Below are 20,268 nucleotides of genomic sequence, written 5' to 3' on the forward strand. Positions count from 1 at the left end.
TTTTACAAACTATAATCATCATTAATATATTTACAGGGACTCAGCTTGTTCAGGCAAAGGCAAGGTAAGCTGGTGTGGTGGTTTGAATATGCTTGGCCCAGGAATGGCCTTGGCAATAGGTGTGGCCTTGTTGGAGGAAATGTGTCACTGTGGGCATGGGCTTTAAGACCCTCATCCTAGGGAGGGGGAGGGAAGAGGGGATATGGGGAAAGGGGATACATTTGAAATGTAAATAAAGAAAATATCTTTTAAGCCGGGTGATGGTGGCACACGCCTTTAATCCCAGCACTTGAGAGGCAGAGGCAGGCGGATTTCTGAGTTCAAGGCCAGCCTGGTCTACAGAGTGAGTGCCAGGACAGTCAGGGCTATACAGAGAAACCCTGTCTCGAAAAACCAAACATATATATATATATATATATATATATATATATATATATATATATATATATTTTTTTTTTTTTTTTTTTTAAAGTTTTTCCCTCTCATTCTTCAAAATTTTTGGGTACTTCCAGCTGAGTCAACCTTTTCCAGTAAGCCATTCACTACTGCATACATTGCGTTTGGGATACTGTATTTTTACCTAGCCCTTTACATTTACATTTCAAATGTTTCACTAAGATGTTTCTTGGTGTGACTTTCTTAGAAATATATATTCGGTGGAGTTTGTTGAATTTCCTCAATCTAGAGAATTGTATTTTTGTTAAAATTATTATATGTTAAGCTTGTTCATTTAAATAACTTTCTATTAGTATGCTCATTATATTCTACTGCATTTCCAGTTAAAATAGTTTTCATTTCTGAAATACCTAATATTCAAATGTTTATATCTTGGCTTTGCTGGGAATTTCTTTAGCTTAGGCAAGTTCCTTATTGCTCATTAAATATCCTTACAATAAAGCAAGCAAACAAACAAACAAAACACCACCTTGTCCTAGCAGCCTTCAGATGAAGAGGTAGAACTCTCAGCTCCTCCTGAACCATGCCTGCCTGAGCGCAGCCATGGACTGAACCTCTGAACCTGTAAGCCAGCTCTAATTAAATCTTGTTCATATTGGCAGTGGTGTTTGTTTGTTTGTCTGTTTTATATATATGAGTATACTGTTGTTGTCTTCAGACACACCAGAAGAAGGCATCAGATCCCACTACAGATGGTTGTGAGCCACGATATGGTTGCTGGGACTTGAACTCAGGACCTCTGGAGTCAGTGTTCTTAACCACTGAGCCATCTCTCCAGCCCGACAGTGTTGTTGTTGTTGTTGTTGTTGTTGTTTTTTAATGTAAATGTTGTTCATATAAGAGTTGCCTTGGTCATGGTGTCTGTTCACAGCAGTAAAACCCTAACTAAGACAGATGGCAATGGAGAGGTATATTAAAGGTAAGATTGTGAGGCTATGAGAACTTAGCAGCCAGCTGTTTTACACAAAGCACATGGAGAATTTGAGATGGTGAGTAGAACAGGAGCCTTAGAGTCAGGGATTTCCAATAAGCTGCGATTTTGTAATAGGAGCGGGGAATTTCTGCCCCTGCTCAGGGGTCTCAGTTGCTTGCTGGCAAAAGGCTTTCATGCCAAGACTTCGCAAAGCTAGGAAATGAACAGGCACACATTCACTCCTGTGCTCTGCAAATCTTATGACCTCCCTTCTAGGATGGAGTGGGGGCAGGGGGTGAAGGTTAAGAATTTTTTTTTTGGTGGGGGGGAGTGATGGCTCAGTGATTAAAAGCACGAACTGCTCTTCCAGAGGTCCTGAGTTCAATTCCCAGCAACCACATGGTGGCTCACAACCATCTGTTATGGGTTCTTCTGGTGTATCTGAAGACAGCGACAATGCACTCATAAATTAAAGGAAAGAGAAGTAGAAAGAAAGAAAGAAAGAGAGAAAGAAAGAAAGAAAGAAAGAAGAAAGAGAAAGGGATGAATGAAGAAAGAAGGAAAGGGAAGAGGAGAGAAGAGAAAAAAGAGAAGAAAGGAAAAGAGAAGAAAAAGGAGATTTATTTAAAAAAAAAAAATTTGTGGGGAAGTCACTGTTTCCTTAAGATCATCACTGCCTCTGGCTCTTCAATCTTTCTGCTTCATCTTCCACACAGATCCCTGAGCCTTGAGGGAAGGCATTTTTAATAAAGACATCCCACTCAAGACTGAATGTTCCAAAGTCTCCCCCTCCTCCACGTTGTCCAATTGTGGATCTCCTTGTTAATTATCGTCTACTACAAGAGCCTTCTCTGATGAGGGCTGAGCAGCACCATGAATTATGGGTAACAAGACGTAGGCAGAGAGGGATCTAGAAGATGTTGGGGAAGGGGAAAGTATGATCAAAATATATTCTATGGAAAAAAATATAAAATAAACCTGAATTCATGAGAATCAATTGCCCTGTTTTGCCATGAACTAGAAGCTGGCTAACAGCCTGGAGTGGGGCATGGGAAGAAGCCACCCCATCTTAACCCAGGAAGTGTGCACACTAACTCGGTTTCCCGCCTGAGCCCATCAGTTCCCTCACTCAGGTCTCCCTGTAATCTCCGAGCTCTGTGGCTCTCTGCCTAGCTCCCACTGGACATAAAGGATGCCTGTCGGAAGACCTCCTTGATCTTTGGGGAGGGTGTTAGTTCAGCGAGCCTGGGCCTTGTGTTTCTCTGCTTTGTGGATCAACTGAGGGCTGGCCTTCCTTCCTTTAGAATTACTCTGGGGGGTGGGGAGGGGGAATGGCACACATCCATACTTTCCATACTTTCTCCCACCTGCGGCTTCTGTATCCCTGCTGGCAGCGAACACATTGTGTTAAACAGCAGGGTCCTATGAGAGGAAGCAACTCCCATTACCACTTCCTCTTGATTTGATGGGATGGTGACAGATCCAGGGTTTCCTTATGAACCAGAGGTATCCATCCCTACACCCCGAACCACCCCACCCCACCCCCACCCCTGCCCTCATACCACATCATGGGAAGTCAAGCTTGATCTCTATCTTCAGAGTACATTAAACAAGGGGCCCTCCTTCTCCACACAAGCCCTTTTATCCATAGGATATATACGTATGATATATATGCTGACCCATCAAAATGAAAGGCAGATTTAAGCACCCATACCACCCAGAGAACTTTTTCTACTTTATCACATACGGCAATGAAAACGAAAAGAAAATCCAGGCAGTTCTTTGCTTTATAGGTATACAGTATATTTGGAGAACATCATGGCATACTTGCTTGGGAGTAGAAATGATGGTTGACAGCCTTTGTCAGGGAGGACGCAGAGCTTTGGGAGCCTATGGACTCTTTTTGCTTGACATGCTTATCCTCTGTGTAAACCAGGGCCTTCTGAGAGGAGATCTGGCACGGATTTCCTACCTGGTTGACACTAGTTGTAGACAGTTTTGAAGCAGTTGTGGGAGTAGCCATGGGGCCCAGGGCTGGTTGGGCTGAAGGGGTGTTGCTGGAGCTGTGCAGGCACTGTGGGAGTCAAGGAAAGTCAAACGTTCCTCTTAGCATGGAGATGCTTGGCTTTCGGGTCATTGGCAGGTTTCTCCATGTTGGATCCCTCTACTCGGACTTTGACAGAATTCTTCTTGGGCTCTCCAGTCTCCGGTTTGGCTCCCATCTCAGACTTAGGGAAGGCAATGGTTTCTTCTGGTCTGTCGCATTTCACTTCAGGGTTAACCCAGTGAGAAAAGAACGTCATCTTGTTTTCCATTTCAGCTTCTGAGGGTGCTGCTTCTGGAAAGGTGGATCTCTAGTGAGTACAGCCTTCCCCATCAGAACCTTCAACTCCCAGCTCTACCAAGTTTTACCCTCTACAGCATGGCCTGGAAGAATTCCCACCTTGAATTTTTTCTGTTTTAAAAAAAATGAAGTCCCCTTCAAATACTGGCCCAGCCTACTAAGTTGGCATTATAAGGTCTAGCCTTATAAGGGCAGGGCACTCCAGGCTGGGCATTCTCAGGAACCTTTGAGTAAGATCATTTGGTTTAATCTAATGGTTGTATAGATAATTTTATGTGGTTATTTGGCCCCAAGGAATCCTGAAGGATGCTCTGGGAACCAGTGAAGAAACTGGTGAGCATTGTCAAGAAAGTGAAGGCAGGGCCCAGAGACGGAAGCTTACTGAGGGAGAGCTCACCAGTCCCTACTACCTGAAGGCAACTCATCGGCATAAAAAATAAAATCGACCTGAGCAAGAGCCTAAGGAGCAGATGGAGAGTGGAGAGGCCCTGGGATTCTGCACAGAAATCTTCTGCTGCCACCTGAATGTCAGCAGAGTGTGTACCTGCGCTCTGTGATTCTTGGCTGGTTTGCATTCCACTAGGTCCTCTGTCTTCCCTGCTTAGGTAAGGACTGGGCTTCACCCTGGTCTAAGGGGTCTTGGGTTGGATTATTCACATTGACCCTCAGGTACACACAAGCACCTAGGCCTCTCTACGGTGTCTAGACTGGACTGGGAGATGTCAGAAGCTCCATGGGAGAACCTTAGGACACTATGGTCAGTGGAGGACGCCCTTGGCTCTACTCTATCTTTAGTTCTGCTAAAAGCTCCTCTTTCAAGATCACTCTAGATCTAAGGGACATGTGGGGGCCTGGCGGGGGGTGAGAGTCCTGGGTCAATGCTTTCTTTTGCTTGTTTAGATTAGCAAACATCTGCTGTGTGGAGGAAGTCTTTGACCAAAACATTTTCCCTCTCTGAATGAGATCTCTCCAAATGTATTTCTAGGAATTTCTTTTATAGCTCAAAATTTCGTTTAGGAAAGATAAGTGCTTTGAGTGATTGTGGAATGTCAGGAACACATCCTCAGAGGTATTTCAGCTTGGAGTACAATCTGTGCATAAGGTGTACTGGCACTTGAAACACATGGCCAGGCCTTAATATGCCTGGTGGCACACGCCTTTAATCCCAGCACTTGGGAGGCAGAGGCAGGTGGATTTCTGAGTTCGAGGCCAGCCTGGTCTACAGAGTGAGTTCCAGGACAGCCAGGGCTACACAGAGAAACCCTATCTTGAAAAAACAACAACAAACAAACAAAAAACCTTCACAAGACTGAGTCAAAGACTACAATGGACTCAGGCCCCATCTCTGTATTATGTATTGGCTAGAAAGGCCAATGTAATAGCCCAGAGAGATCCACCAAACCGCAGGCAGCCATGGTAGGAAAGCAATCATTTCTCGTTTCTCAGTGACTCCCTGAGACAAGGTTTAGCCAGCTTAGGGTCATTGCTGCCAACATCTGGTAACTCTTGTTGCTGCCAGTCAAGGCCTGTCAGCAGCCAGCAAGTCTGCTCTATGTAAGGGGCTGATTACTATCTGTGTGTCTCAGACCTGTTTCCAGGGAAGACCAGAACCAAGTGGCTGTCTCAAGAGTTCCTGGAACCCTGTAGACAGTGGTTTTCTGTTTCAGAAATCACAGACGGGGGCAGGGATGGTGCTCCAGCAGATCTCCCTACATATAATCTGTCAGCCTCTCAATATTTTGGTCTAATCAATCAACTATGGACTTGCCGCCATAGATCAGCACGGGTCATCATCCTCTCAAGGGCTCAGGCTGAGAAAAACTCACCAAAGATGAGGGTCGTGCTGCTTCAGGGCAGGGGCCACACTGCTCAGCAGGGGACAGGAGCAGCTGGACCTTTGGGAAGAGTTCCAGCAGTACTAAATCAACCTGCCATTTCAACTGCTTTTGGAGGTAGAGCCCGGCACACCGGCACACCACAAGACCAGGCTGCACACCGGCACACCACAGGACCAGGCTGCTCTCCTCCTGAGGACGGAAATGGCTTCTAATCAGGAAGGTCCCTGGATCTGGTGAGGCAGGCTGGAGCACCTGTTACATTGTGTCTCAGTGTTACATTGTGTGGTTCTCTGCATCTACAGAGCTCTCCGGATGAGTGGCAAATCCCACCGAGGCTACCTACCATTTCTATAGTCACCGGCACCAAGACCTCACACTTGACCTTAACTGGGACATTCATCTGGGTTTGTCCATGAAAACGCCCAAGTTTGAAAATATGGGGAAGAAGCTAAATGGAGTGTAGGGAATTTTAGGCAATGCAGAGATAAAGGAGCTCTTGGCTAAGAAAGTCCCATACTCTCCCCTTTGTGGAAAGATCTCCGGTGGTGGTGGCACATACCTTTAATCCCAGCACTTGGGAGGCAGAGGCAGGTGGATTTCTGAGTTTGAGGCCAGGCTGGTCTACAGAGTGAATTCCAGGACAGCCAGGGCTACACAGAGAAACCCTGTCTCAAAACAAAACAAACAAAAAAAAAGTAAAGATCTCTAAAGACAGACTCAAAAATCCAGTGTGCAAAAGATAAACTACAGAAAGAAAGCTAGTGATGGCACGTTGATGTTTCAATGTCGCACACATGCGCACATGGACACACACATTCCTTACATAAAGGCCACTAACATGAAAGCTAAACATTGGAGAGAGTAAAACCTAAGCCATGGGATGGGTCTGTGGTCTACTCTGGAGTGGCCTTCTGTGAATGTTAGAGTCTCAGGGATACAAGCCCATCCTTTCAATGGTTGTTGGTTGTTGAGTTTCTGGGCTTTGAAAATATTGTAAATGGTGAAGTGTTGCACTACAAGATGCCCCAGGAGCTACTCCTCCACAGATCAAGGGGAAGTTCAATGTGAGCACACATGCATTTATAGCCTTCCATACTCAAGAGCATCTTGGGGCCTTTTGGACATAGGAACAGCAGGTACTGAGAATATGTGGGCATAGGGTACTGGCTTAAGTTCAGGAAGCTCCTGGTGCTGGGACTAGGAGGGAGTCTAGCACTCAAATACTGCTGACCTTGGCTCTTCAGGACAAGTTTCTTGGTTTTCTTCCTCTTCTTTTGTTGGTTCGCAGGCACGTCTGTACTTGAAGATGACAGACTGCTTACATCCTGGAAGGCATTTATCCCTTTAGGCTCCTGCTTTTGCTGGGGAGATTGGTAACACTGGAGGACAGAGTCGCCAGCAGGTGGAACAGGCGACAGAGTAGATTTCTGAGCTGTTGATTGTGGCAACGTGAACTTGGATGGCAATGAAATGTTTCTGGAGCGTTGGGAACTGAGCTCTGAACTCTGGTCCAACGACACTTTGGATGAAGACAAGGCCTCCAGGCAAGAGAAGCTATGTGAAGGCCTCAGTAGACTGGAGGGGGTCTTTTTGTTCTCAACCCCCAGCAACTGCTGGATTTCCAGAGACATGGCATTGCAGATTGGGCAAGAGGAATCTGAGCACAGGAGCCGCCGCACACTTCCTTCTTGAGGGAACCAGCCCTGGCTAGGAAGGGAAATGGCAACCATTAATGACCGCATGAAGACTGGTTTCCTTCCCTCTCCCTACGAGTCCTGGGCCTCTACCTTCTGAAGTCTGCTACTCTGCTTGTCTTGAGTTGAGTGGGTTGAGTGGGTTGGACTGAGAGTCTGGGGAGAGGTCTCAGACAAGCTATTGGAGGAGGGTACAGCCCTCGGAGAGAATTGGGAACTTTGGTCAGTTTTCTGCCAACCATATTGAGAAGCAGAACCAGAAGGAAAGAAGCAGGCAGATGGGCATCAGGTGGTTAGCTGATGAGGAACCACCAAGGACAGCACCACAGAAGGCCTGAAGCAGTTTTATTTGGGGGCTAAGAAACCTGGTAAACGGTATATTCGAACTGTGAGAAGTGAAGCCCTCATTCTAAGAATTGCTGTCCCCAACATCTCTCATGAATCAATTCTGCTCTACAAAAATTCTAAGAAAAAAAATAAAAGATAGATGACTTAGAGTATCCCAAGGACTGGCCTATGGCAGAGAGAGTTGAGGAGATTATGCATAGCAGCTGAATTCAGCCAGACCCAGAGTTCTACCCTGGAAAGGATGAAGCCAGAAAGAGATACGGTAAGTAATGGCTTCTTTATGCCAAACCTATTCTCTTGACCGAATCACCTATCCCAACACAATGCCATCACCAATTAACCCTGAATTGCAGACCTACTAGGACCTACAGTAAAATGGATGGCCCTTCCCTGTTGAGACATACGAGCCCTCTCTGCTCTGGCTTACTCCATGGTGTCTCTAGTCAGCACCCCCACCCTCCTCCCTTGCCCAGGCCAGCTAAGTGATCACCACATCCAAGCTAGGAGCTGGGAGACTACAGAGAGCAAGAGGTCACCTTTTCATGATCGAGAGCAGCTTCTGCAGCTTCTCACTTTCTTCCTTGGATGTTCTCTTAGCTAAAGGAGGAGGACACAGTGTTAGGCCGAAGGGAAGGCTGAGAGGGCAAGCTATACAAAGCTGAAGACCTTTGAAGGACAGGTGACTAGGCAACCCCCAGAGCACATGCTCCGAGTACAACTTAACAATTTGCTTGCTGTCCTATATCTAATTCCACATGATCTTCAATGCCCTGCCAGTGCCCGTCTTGTGGGAAAGATGGAGGTGGCAGGAGGTCAGATAGGAGATGGGATAGGCCCAGCCTTTTCCCTACCCACATAAGTCTTCATTAGTTCTCACTGTTTATTTTACAGTTTTGAGGGCTTGGAAATGCCTGGCTTGGCTTCTGGGGCCAGTCATCATGGAGGGTGATCTGTGGAACCCTCAGCCACAGGGGTAGGGAACCAAAGGAATCAGCATTTACCTCTTGTCATTCTGTCACTAGGCTTTTGTTTGATTCTTCGGAAACACTTGAAAGACAAAAAGTGTCACAATATGAAGCAAAGACATCATTTTTTTCATGTCTAAAGTGATACAAAATTCTGAAGTCTCCCCCAGTCACTGTCTGTAATCCAGCTCTATGACCCCTGCATCTCCCCCTCATGTCATGACCCCAATTCTTGTTCTCATTTCTGACTCACTTTGGGGCTCTTCCATACCCTATTCCCTCCACTCCATTTCATGGACAAGTTCTGTGGTGGACTCGGGGCGCGGGGGGCAGGAAGAAAGATGAAACAAATTAATCGATGAGCAATACTAGTAACGAAAGGACTTCAGTTATCAAAGGACATGAATGTCCACCAACCAACTGAGCTGGGGTCCAGTGAAGAAACCCTTATTAAAAAAGAAAAACCAAGAAGTAAGATAAGCAAGAGACGTGGAAGGGATAAATTTCTTTAAACAACATGCTCAGGCCTGGTCATAGCATTTTCCTACCTTGGTACAGCTCTTGATAGTTCCCAACCTTAATCCTCGGTGGCTCCTTTTCACATGCCAAATGAGGAGGGCAATAATGAAGAGAGATCCATATGTATATACCGAGCTTCCCACATTCCACAGAATAAAAGAAGGGGCCAACATCATTCAGCTTCCCTAGTCATCCCTCTCCTAGGCTTCCAGGGTGTTAGAATGAAATGCCTCTGAATTCTAGAGTTTGGCTCTCTGCCTCACAGAAGATATACCCTGGCCACCAAACTACATCACAAAGAGCTCTTGTTCCACAAGGCAGGTGTAGAATTACAAACCTTCCCCCATCTTGGATAAACTCTTGTGGTGATTCAGTGTTCAGATGAGGGTGTCTGGTTGTCGCTACAGGCTGCAGAGGCTGCGATAAAGCTGCCGAGGTCATGGATGGCGATCCCCTTTGTGCTTTCCTATTCTGGACACAGCGCTCCCTGCAATAGCTCTGTTAATTCTATCCTGGCAACTGCCAAGATAGGGGCTAAGAGGAATATCATAAACTAAATCATCTGTACTGGGAAGATAACTACAAATCATAGAACAAGGTTAGGCATTACATTGTTAAATCTTAAAAGCATAATTTTAATGTGTCAGGCAATGACTGCTAGTTAGTACTGAAGCAAGAGCCATCCTTTCCCGAGCCTGGGAAAGTGTGAAACGGTGTTTTAACAAGGATACTTTCTGTTCTGGAAATGTACAGTGGTGATAGTCAAACTGAGTGTCTTTTATGCTTCTGAATTTCTCACTTAGAAACAATTAAGGGGCGGCCATGGAACTCTGTGGGAGAAACTTTGCCAATGGGTGTAAGGCTCTGCCTGACCCCAAGCACCAAAATAAGATAATAAATACATGAATACCAAGAAAAGGTATTAAAATGGTGAGTTTATTTTATGCTAAGTATATCAGCAAAAGAAAAATTTAAATTGTGGTCATGAGGACTTTTTATTTTTTTACTACTTACAAGGAAGAATATTCTGGAAATTATTTGATAGATGAATCAATGAATGTTTTTCTTAAATATCTCACCAATTTTTAGATTAAAGAAGATTTAGAAGCAGGGCAGTGGTGGCTCACGCCTTTAATCCCAGCACTTAGGAGGCAGAGGCAGGCAGATTTCTGAGTTTGAGGCCAGCCTGCTCTACAACAGTGAGTTCCAGCACAGCCAGGGCTATACAGAAATCCTGTCTCAAAAAGAAAAAACACAAAAACAAAAACAACAACAAAAGATTTAGGAAAAGTCACACTTGAACATGCGATAGACTCAGGCCTTTTCCACGTCTTTTATGAATTTGCAAATATTAACAAGCAGGAATGAGTGTACTCATGCACAGGATGAGTCCTAAATGACAGGTTAGCAAACGCCAAATGAAAAGCAGTGTTAGGTCTGAATCTGCAACATCCTCACAGGCTCACGTTTTGGCTCTGGAGACCTCTGGAGGAGTTCATCAGGGCAGGCCTTTGCAGGTTATAGATCTAGGTCAAGCTCTTTCTGTACTTCCTCGCCCACCACCATGGGAACAGCCACTGCCTCATGTTCCCACTGCCACAGACTGAGCCACTCTGCCATGCTCCCCCACTATAGAAACTAAAACTGTAAGTAAATCAAGATGAATCCCACCCTCCTATTCAGCAGATATTTTGGTCCCAGGGAGACAAAAGCAACTCGGATTATCAGTTGTGCATCAGCACTTTAGCAGCAGGCCCACGTGCCTACCAAGTAGCAGATTTCTTTTACTATTAATGAGCCTCAATCTGAAATTCAAAGTGTTCCGAAATCTGAATTTTTAAAAAAAATCTAGCATGATACCACACATAGAAGATTGCATACCTAATCTCACGGGACAGGCCATAGGCAAAGCACGGGCACATTAAACACCCTGAATCTACATCTATAAGGAACTGACAAAACCTAAGTAAACTTCAGGGTAGACTAATGCATCGGTGAATACATTTAGAAGCCCACAACCTTCTGATGGCAAATCTTCAGGTAGTAGTTAATCTATATAACTTTCTATTTGAGACAGGGTCTCAACATGTCTCCCAAGCCAGCCATGAACTCATGGGCTCCCGCTTCCTGCTCCTAAACGCCAGGACTGCAGACATGTTCGGCCAGCACGTCCCATGGTGTTTTCTCGCTTTCAGTTGACAGGCTCTGGCTTTCCAGCAGCTTCTGCTGCCCTCTAGGCTTCTGTGGCTTTGTTTTCCTGACTTCTACCCAGGCAAAGACCAATGAACTCCGCAAACCTTGCACCTGTTCCTGCTGGTGCACCATTTACTACACAGGGACCCACAGCTGCCAGGACCTCACCACGAGGACCTTCTGCTGCACACACATGCCTCTGTAGTGGCGTCTCAAGGAGCTGCTCCCCTGTCTCAGGGCTGAGGAGTTAGAACCGCGTACTAGGACAGAAGGTTTGCAGACTTCCCTGTAGCGTGGCTTTTATTTGCTGGTTTGTCGCTTGAGGGCAGAAGATGCCTATGTGGAGAGCACAGTGGGCCCAGAGTTCCTGAAGAAAGGTGCTGGTCATACAGTGGATGTGGCGAGGCCACTTTTAGTCATGTGTATGTGGATTATCACATCTGCTCTTTTGCCTCATGCCTGAACAGTAAATGGGGAGATGAAGCCCATGACAGGTCTCTGTGGGCTTCGGGAGACATGACATCGTAAAGGAAACATGCTTTAGGCAGAGCCTGATTCCATTGTCATGCCTCGGTGACAGTTACTGTCATCAGATTTCCCCATAAAACTCTTCATGGCTCTCAGTTCATAGGTGCTGGGGGTTACACAGCCTTGTAAAGGAAAATCTGGGCAGACACTCTGTGAACGCCAGTGTTGTCTCTCCACAAAGGCCTTTGGAAAGATTTTGCTACATCTCACATTCATAAAACATTAGTGACACTTGAGATGTTCTAAGGTTCTGGGAACAGAGGTACACGACCACTTTCACACTCGAGCATTCTGGTTAGTGCATGGCACACACTGAAATCATTAGGCTCCTTAAAGTGAAAGCACCTCCAGTGGACACTAGAGGGCAGCAGAAGCCCACCTAGTATTCCTACTCCTGGGCAACAACCGCATCAAAGAACCTTTACAAGGTCATCTACTCCAACGGCTCCCAATCATCCTGTCAAATCTTGGGAAGGCTGTAAAAATGTTTTTATTCAGGCCTTAGATCAGGCTTAATGCATCAGAATCTCTAGGGGCAGGATCCAGCAAGTTATCATTTAAGTAAATATTAAAATTAAAATCTTATGCAATAGATGTGATGGTTTGTATATACTCAGCCCAGGGAATGGCCCTGTTAGAGTAGTTGTGGCCTTGATGGAGCAGGCGTGTCACTGTGGGTGTGGGCTTTAAGACCCTCATCCTAGCTGTCTGGAAGCCAGTATTCTGCTAGCAGCCTTCAGATGAAGGTGTAGAAGTCTCAGCTCCTCCTGCACCATGCTTGCCTGGACACTGCCATGCACCCGCCTTGATGACAATGGACTGAACCTCTGAACCTGAAAGCCAGCCCCAATTAAATGTTGTCCTTTATAAGAAGAGTTCTTGGTCATGGTGTCTGTGCACAGCAATGAAAACCCTAACTAAGACAGTAGGGTATTAAGTTATTTATACATATCTGGCTTCAATTGATCTCCAAACAGGAGAAAATGAAATTATGTCCTTATCTTTGTTCATCTTGAGACAAATCCTGGCTTTTCTGGAGCTCACAAGATAGACCAACCTGGCCTCAAACTCATAGAGATCCGCCTGCTTCTGCTTCCCTAGTGCTGGGATTAGAGGTGTGAACCACCACACCCAGTTATAGCCTCCACACTCAATCTGTGATTTACTGTCAGTGGCATGAACTTATTTGTGCACATCCTAGGAAACCCAAGAAACCTGGTTAAGAAACTTCAATATGATTCACACAGGGCATAGGACCCTCATCAAGATCAGAATCCTGCATACAGGAAAACAGGGGGAAGAGAGAGGGCACAACACACCAATACTAAAAATTAAAGAGGTGATTAATCCCAAATTCCAAAGATACCAAAGGTGTAATGCACTTGTAATATGAACATTTTAGTATCTATATATTGACAGTTTAGATGAAATGGACTCATGGCTTTGATATTATGATCCCTCAAATTTTGCATATTAGAAAGCTAATTGACAAGGCAACAGTATTAAGAAGATAAGCTGCTCTCAAGGCAATCATGGAAGCTCTTCCTCGATCTCTGCTCCTTCGCCCACTGAGGACACTGCATCTCCTGTTGCCCTCCTGATTCCCACCGTGCTAAGGTTCTCAGTAGAGTCTCGTGTTCTCAGCTTGGATGGCCCAGCTTACAGCTGAGAGAATATGTTTCTATTCTTTATAATTTCCCCTGTTTGGCATTCTGTTACAGCAGCTCAAAAATGAGTTATGAGATGAACTGTTTACTTTTCAAATAGAGGACCTAACAGAAACAGACAACTTGTGTAGCTCTCCACCTTCCTAGAGAAATCACATTTATTTTACTTAAAATATCACTGCAGAATATTTCTGCTGCAATGAAATTTTCAGGCACATATTTGCTCACTGTTGAATCCTATAAAATATTTAAGGAAGAAATAATATCTGTTCTACACAAATTCTTTCAAAGACACACACACACACATCTAAATCTAGATTCCCGTATATGAGAGAAAGAGCAGCATTTATCTTTCTGAGTCCGGCTTATTTATTTTAACATGATTTCTACTTCCATTTCATTAGAATCCTATTTTATTTATGGATGAAAATGTAACATATTTTATTTAACCATTTATCTGTTGATGGACATCTAAATCCGTTCCATTTTTCAGCTATGGATATGGAAACATCTTTGCCATAGGTCTTAGAGTTCTCTGGGTGTATTCCTGGGGTGATATAACAGGATCCTAGTGGACTTAATATTAGCTTTTCAACAATGCTTCTTTCTCTGCGTTGCCCCAGAGGTTCTGACCAGGTCAACCAGACAGAAAAGAAACAGAAGGGAAGTGTCCGAAGGGAAGAAACAAAATTGCCCTATTTTGCAAATAGTGTGTGTAGACAATGCATGGACTCTGTTTTCTTTTGTTTATTTTATTTTTTTAAGTTACCAGAACCAGTTATGAGCTGAAGAAAGCTGAAGGATACAAGGTCACTGTACAAAAATCAATTGGATATTCACGGACTTGAAATAATCAGCCATTGATTTTTTTTTTTTTAACAGTTGTTCTTATGTAGCCCTGGCTGTCTTAAAACTCACTCTATAGACCAGGCTGGCAGGCCTCAAACTCACAGAGATCCATATCCCTTTGCCTCCTGAGTGCTGGGATTAAAAGCATGTGCCATCCTTCTTGGCAGAAATTGGGGAAAAAATGTAAATGTCACTTGTACATTTGTCCAAAATTAAGACTGAGTTAAATCTATCAAAAAAAAAAATGGAAAAGACTCACATTGAAAGCTACAACCTCCTGCTGGGAGAGCTTAAAGAATAAACACACATTGCTCATAGGTCACGAATCCTAACAGTGTTCCTCAGATTATCCAGAGACTCAAGGAAATCCACAAGAAAATCCCAGCAGGCCTTTTTGCATGATTGATCATCTGACTCTAAAATTCAGGGTAGTAAGTACCAAGACCCCAGAACACTAAAATCTCCTTTTAAAAAGACTAAAGCTTGAGTCTGGTTTCAAAACTAAAGTGTAGATCAAAGCTCTGTGGTAGTGCCATGAAGACTGACCACAGGTCTGTGGAACCCAGACGGAATGGCCCAGCTCTCCCTAGACTGCAGACAGGTTATGCATCACTAGATACCGTTAAGTACTGCTGGACACTGTTGTGATTGCTCATTTTATATAGAGATTTCATAGGCATTGTAAACACCCTATAATATTTTCTCTGAATCAGTGGAGCTGCTGAGAGAGAGCCATTCTAGCTAGCTTTGAAATGACAGCAGAATTTTCCCCTTGCCTGGCAGCCTGGAGTAGGGAACTGTCAATAAGCAGCCATTCTCAGGAGAGCAGCCAGATGGCTGCCCGACTGTTCAGGGCACTTTATCTGGCTGCAAAGACCACTGTGACTGAAGCCGCAAGTCCTGATAAGAAGGCCCTGCTTCAGTCACAACTGCTGTGGGGTACTTGCGTTGGGCCTTGAATGCAGCACTCAAGATGAGGCTTGATGAATCTTTGATGTCTCTGGAAATAGGCCCTCAGGATGGGAGAAAAGGGACTTCGTCCGTAACTCAGCCAGGAACCACTGATGCGTTTGTATTGTGTAGCAGTTTTCTTTGAGATTACAACCTTTTAAGGGAAGTGGAAGAACAGAATCTCTAAGGGGGAGGTGAAACACTGCAGGAAAACTTCTTAAGATGGGAAATGGCCGACTCAAAGCAGCTCCGGGGAGTTCTTGAGACTGACCAGATTCACCAAGACAGTCCTCTCCAAGAGTGGATAAGCAGTAGAGATCTCTGAGAGTCACTCGCAGACAAGCCCAGTCACTCAGAAGAAGCAGAGATCTGCTGAGCTGCCTGGAAGATGCTCAGGCAGACTCCGACACCTGGGAAGGATTCTCCAGCCTGCCGAGGTACCTGCAGGCTGTACAGTGTGTTTCAGGTTTCTAGCCTTTATGAGCTGTCACCCAAGCTGGGGTGGGCTTTGGTGATGCATGAGTCATTTAACTTCTTACCTATATTCCTATAAGTAACCCCAATAAAACTCATTGATTTCCCAAGTTGGACTTTGGTGGTATTCATACTTTTGTCTGTCATAGTCTTCCTATCTAGGATGAGTAGGAGTGTGTGTGTGTTTCATCTTCGCAGAAAAACCTGTTACACACACAGTGTGATGGAGGTCTTAGAATTCATTCCTATGCAGTGTTGAGGTCTGAGAGTCACTCCACACACCACACAAACACCGGTCTCAGCCAGACAGGGATTGTTTGTTGAATGCACACCCTGACACTGATCAATCAGGACTGCAACTCAGAATTCAGGACTGGGCCCAGGTAACAAGTCAGCCTATAAAGGAAAACACACACACACACACATACACACACCAACAATGAGCTCAAAGTCAGGTTCAGGAAGTGCTGCCCAGTGGTCGGCTCTGACTCAAGTCATTTTAGACATAACAGTTCATATTGACCTTTAATCTGATGGGTCCTACATAAAGCTTTGTGGAATTATTAAGATTAATACACCTTGTTTTGCGCGGTCTGGACTTGCGGAGAAGTAGCTGAGAGTCCCACGGACTGGCTGGGTATACAGAAATGTTAAAAAGCCAGAAAGCGTGTCAGATCACATGTACCGATGGCAGTTATGGCTATGGTGACCAGAGATGACCGTCTTAACAAGGATAGATGTATATGCCTAGCCCTGGTTCACGATATGGCAGAACGCATCATTGGGGACATAGCACCTGCAGATAGCATCCCTAAAGAAGAGAAACACAGAAGAGAGGAGGAGGCTATGAAACAGATAACGCAGCTGCTGCCAGAGGACCTCAGGAAGGAGTTATATGAACTCTGGGAGGAGTATGAGACCCAGTCTAGTGAAGAAGCCAGATTCGTGAAGCAACTGGACCAGTGTGAAATGATCCTTCAGGCATTAGAATATGAAGACATAGAGAATAAGCTTCAAGACTTCTATGATTCCACAGCAGGAAAATTCAGTCACCCTGAGCTAGTCCAGCTTGTTTCTGAGCTGGAGGCAGAAAGAAATGTCAACATGGCCACAGCCTCGGCAGAGCTGGGCTCCTGAGCTCTCTTGCTGTCCCACGGTGCTGCTATCTTTCTGAGGGTTTCCCCAAGATGAGAGTCTGTTTTCTGTTGTCTGGACTTGAACAAGAAATGTGATATAATCCAGGCCCTAAAAGAAGCCACCGAACCGGAAATGGTCAGGAAGATGCCGTGGATGACGACTGGAGAGGAGAATGCTTTTCTGTGTGAATTAAAAAATTATTAAACACTCCAAACTTTGAAGAAAAAAAAAGATTAATACACCTCAGGGGCTGGAGAGATGGTTCATCAACTAAGAGCACTGACTGTTCTTCCAGAGGTCCTGAGTTCAATTCCCAGCAACCACATGGTGGCTTACAACCATCTGTAATGGGATCCAATGCCCTCTTTTGGAGTGTCTGAAGACAGAGACAATGTACTCAAATATAAAATAAATAAATCTTAAAACAAAAACAAAAACAAAAACCATTAACACTCCCCAGGAGATAAAGACATAACAGGGTATGTGATCAGCATGACCCTGCTCCGAGCAAAGTCACTTCTCTGTGTCAGTGACTGGCAGGTATGGAACAAAATGGCTGCACCTATGCTGGGCCAGGGGGGTGGCCCATGTGGTCCCTACACAGGGCTTCTGGTGGGTTGAACTGGAATCTGCTGATTAGCCCCGCACTTTCAGAAAGCATCTTATCCCTCAGCTCACTGGACGACTCCTGTTCTCATGTGTTCTTCCCCTTTCTTAATCAACTGCCTCTATTTCTATTTCAAACTATGTGCCCTAGGACACAAGGATCTGTGTACAGCCTCAAATCCGTGCCTGCAATAGCAGGTGCCTGAAGGCACAAGAAGGTGCCTGTGGAGTTCCAGAGACTGATTTGGGGCACAGATTATGAATAATGGTGGAAGTATTGGAGAAAGCCATGAATAGCCCAAGAGAGTCTGTCACTAGACGAGTTCCAGGGAGCTCAAGGTCAAAGGTCATGTCCTTAGGGTCAAAGGTCTAGACTCCTAAGTTCTAAGAAATACAGTACCAACTATTCTAAGCGCTAAAACTCAAGATCTATGATTCTGACTGTAGCTGAGAGCCACAGCAGTGCTGGCTTCTGTTACATCTATCTGAGCTAAGAGGATTAAGTATGCCAAGTGCCAAGCCATGAACAATCAAAGCCCACAGACAGATCTGAGCACCTATATCTGTAAGTCTCTGGCCTTTAGAGCCTGGATCTGCAGTCCCCTAGTTTTCAGGGATTGATATTGTAAGTCAGAGTGACTATTGGCTTGCTTTTTAGGTATGTGCCTAGAATCCCTGATCTCTTCAAGACTTTTAACATGAAGAGGTGTTGGTTTTTGTCAAAGGCTTTTTTGGCATCCAGTGAGATGATCGTGCGATTTTTTTTTTCTTTCAGTTTGTTTGTATAGTGGATTAAGTGAGGTAACCCAGACCCAAAAGGACATGCATGATATTATAAGTGGATATTAGCCATAGAGTTTAGAATACCCATGATACACTATATAGACCCAAAGAAGTTAAGCAAGAAAGAAGGCCCAAGTGAGGATGCCTGGATCCCACTTAGAAGGGGGAACAAAATAGTCATAGGAGGCAGATGGAAGGGTTAAACTGGGTGAGAGAGGAGAGGTAGAAAGGAATGAGGGAAAGGATTAGATGCGAAGAGAGACAGGAGAGAGACCCAGAGGCCCAGGAGAATTAATGGAAATCTACAACTTCCAGGGTGGGGGTGGGGAATGGGGTGGGGAATCTTTAGGAAGTCCCAGAGACCTGAGGTTGGAGAGGGTCCCAGAAGTCAGTGCGGCACTTTACCCAAGATGCCAAGCAGTGGGGACACAGGACCTAAAGAAGCCACCTCCAGTAGTCAGGCAGGACACCCAAGCAGTGGGGACACAGGACCTAAAGAAGCCACCTCCTGCAGCCAGGCAGGACCCCCAAACAGTGGGGACATGGTACCTAAAGAAGCCACCTCCTGCAGCCAGGCAGGACCCCCATACAGTGGGGATACAGGACCTAAAGAAGCCACTTCCTGTAGTCAGGCAGGACCCCCAAACAGTGGGGACATGGCACCTAAAGAAGCCACTTCCTGTAGTCAGGCAGGACCCCCAGTGGACACAGAACATCAACCCACACGCAAAACTTTTGACCCAAAATTTGTCCTGTCTAAAAGAAAGGCGGGACTGGGCAGTGGTGGCACACGCCTTTAATCTCAGCACTTAGGAGGCAGAGGCAGGTGGATTTCTGAGTTCGAGGCCAGCCTGGTCTACAGAGTGAGTTCCAGGATAGCCAGGGCTACACAGAGAAACCCTGTCTTGAAAAACAAAACAAAAAACAAAACCAAAAAAAATAAATAAAAGAAAGTCAGGGACAAAGATGGGGCAGAGACTGAAGGAATGGCCACCCAATAACTAGCCCAACTTCAAACCCATCACAAGGGGAAACACCAGTCCCTGACATTATTAATGATACTCTGTTATGCTTGCACACAGGAGCCTAGCATGGCTGTCCTCTGAGAGGCTCTACCCTGCAGCTGACTGAAACAGATGCAGATACCCACAACCAAACACTGGATGAGGTCGGGTACACTTATGGAATATCTGGGGAAAGGCTTGAAGACCTTGAAGGGGATAGGAACCCCATAGGAGGACCAATAGAGTCAACTAACTTGGACCCCTGGGAGCTCTTAGAGACTGAGCCACCAACCACAGAACACACATGAGCTTAAGGGAGGTCCCCAGCATGTATGTAGCAGACATGCAGTTCAGTCTCCATGTGGGCCCTAGATCAAGGGCTGTCCTTAAAGTTGTAGCCTGACTGTGGTATCTGTCCTCTAACACGGCTGCCTTGTCCAGCCTCAATGAGAGAGGATATACCTATTCTGGCAGAGACTTGATGTACCATGGTGTGGGGGACACCTGGGGGAGGTCCCATCCTCTCAAAGGAGAAGGGGATGGGAGATGGGGGATGGGAGAGAGTCACTGTGAAAGGGGGATGGGGGTCAGCATTTAATGTAAATAAACCAACTAATTAATTTTTTATTTTAAAAATAAAATAAAAATAAGTCCAAGTGAGCCAGCCCAGCCCAGATGCCTTTGGCTGTCATAGGCCTAAGCCAGACCACACTGGGAGAGCTAGTCCTTGCAGACTTAGGATTTTTATCTGAGTAAAGCAAAAGGACATGTGAACAGAACAAAATAACGAATCCATAGGTGTAGCCACATATTATAGACAAATGATTGATGGTAATGCCAGAGCCATTCAGTGGCAAAAGGAGTGTCCTTTCAATAAATGGCTTTGAGATTGATTAATATCAGTATGTAAAAGCAATTTCTTTTTTTTTTTGATATTTTCTTTATTTACTTGTAAATTTCTCCATTCCCAGTTTCCCCTCCAAAAAACAAAGAAACAAA

General features: G+C 45.2%; 1 protein-coding gene and 1 pseudogene across 2 annotated transcripts; one reads left to right on the forward strand and one right to left on the reverse strand.

Moving 5' to 3' along the window:
- Positions 1-3,144: 3,144 nt before the first annotated feature.
- Fam205c (family with sequence similarity 205 member C) lies at positions 3,145-9,316 on the reverse strand. Of its 2 annotated transcripts, none has more exons than XM_031377120.1 (5): positions 9,107-9,316; positions 8,595-8,640; positions 8,130-8,190; positions 6,783-7,258; positions 3,145-3,707 (listed from the first exon to the last, which is right to left on the reverse strand). In XM_031377120.1, the coding sequence occupies exons 1-5, from the start codon at positions 9,251-9,253 to the stop codon at positions 3,463-3,465; spliced, it is 975 nt and encodes a 324-aa protein (XP_031232980.1). In that variant the 5' UTR covers positions 9,254-9,316; the 3' UTR covers positions 3,145-3,462. The 2 variants fall into 2 exon arrangements, with proteins under 2 accessions (XP_031232980.1, XP_031232981.1); XM_031377121.1 differs by lacking the exon at positions 9,107-9,316 and adding an exon at positions 8,812-8,929.
- A 5,569-nt stretch (positions 9,317-14,885) lies between these two features.
- Positions 14,886-16,914, forward strand: LOC116095238 (annotated as a pseudogene).
- Positions 16,915-20,268: the final 3,354 nt, after the last annotated feature.

The sequence above is a fragment of the Mastomys coucha genome, unplaced genomic scaffold, assembly GCF_008632895.1.
Source record: "Mastomys coucha isolate ucsf_1 unplaced genomic scaffold, UCSF_Mcou_1 pScaffold18, whole genome shotgun sequence".
NCBI classification, from domain to species: domain Eukaryota; kingdom Metazoa; phylum Chordata; class Mammalia; order Rodentia; family Muridae; genus Mastomys; species Mastomys coucha.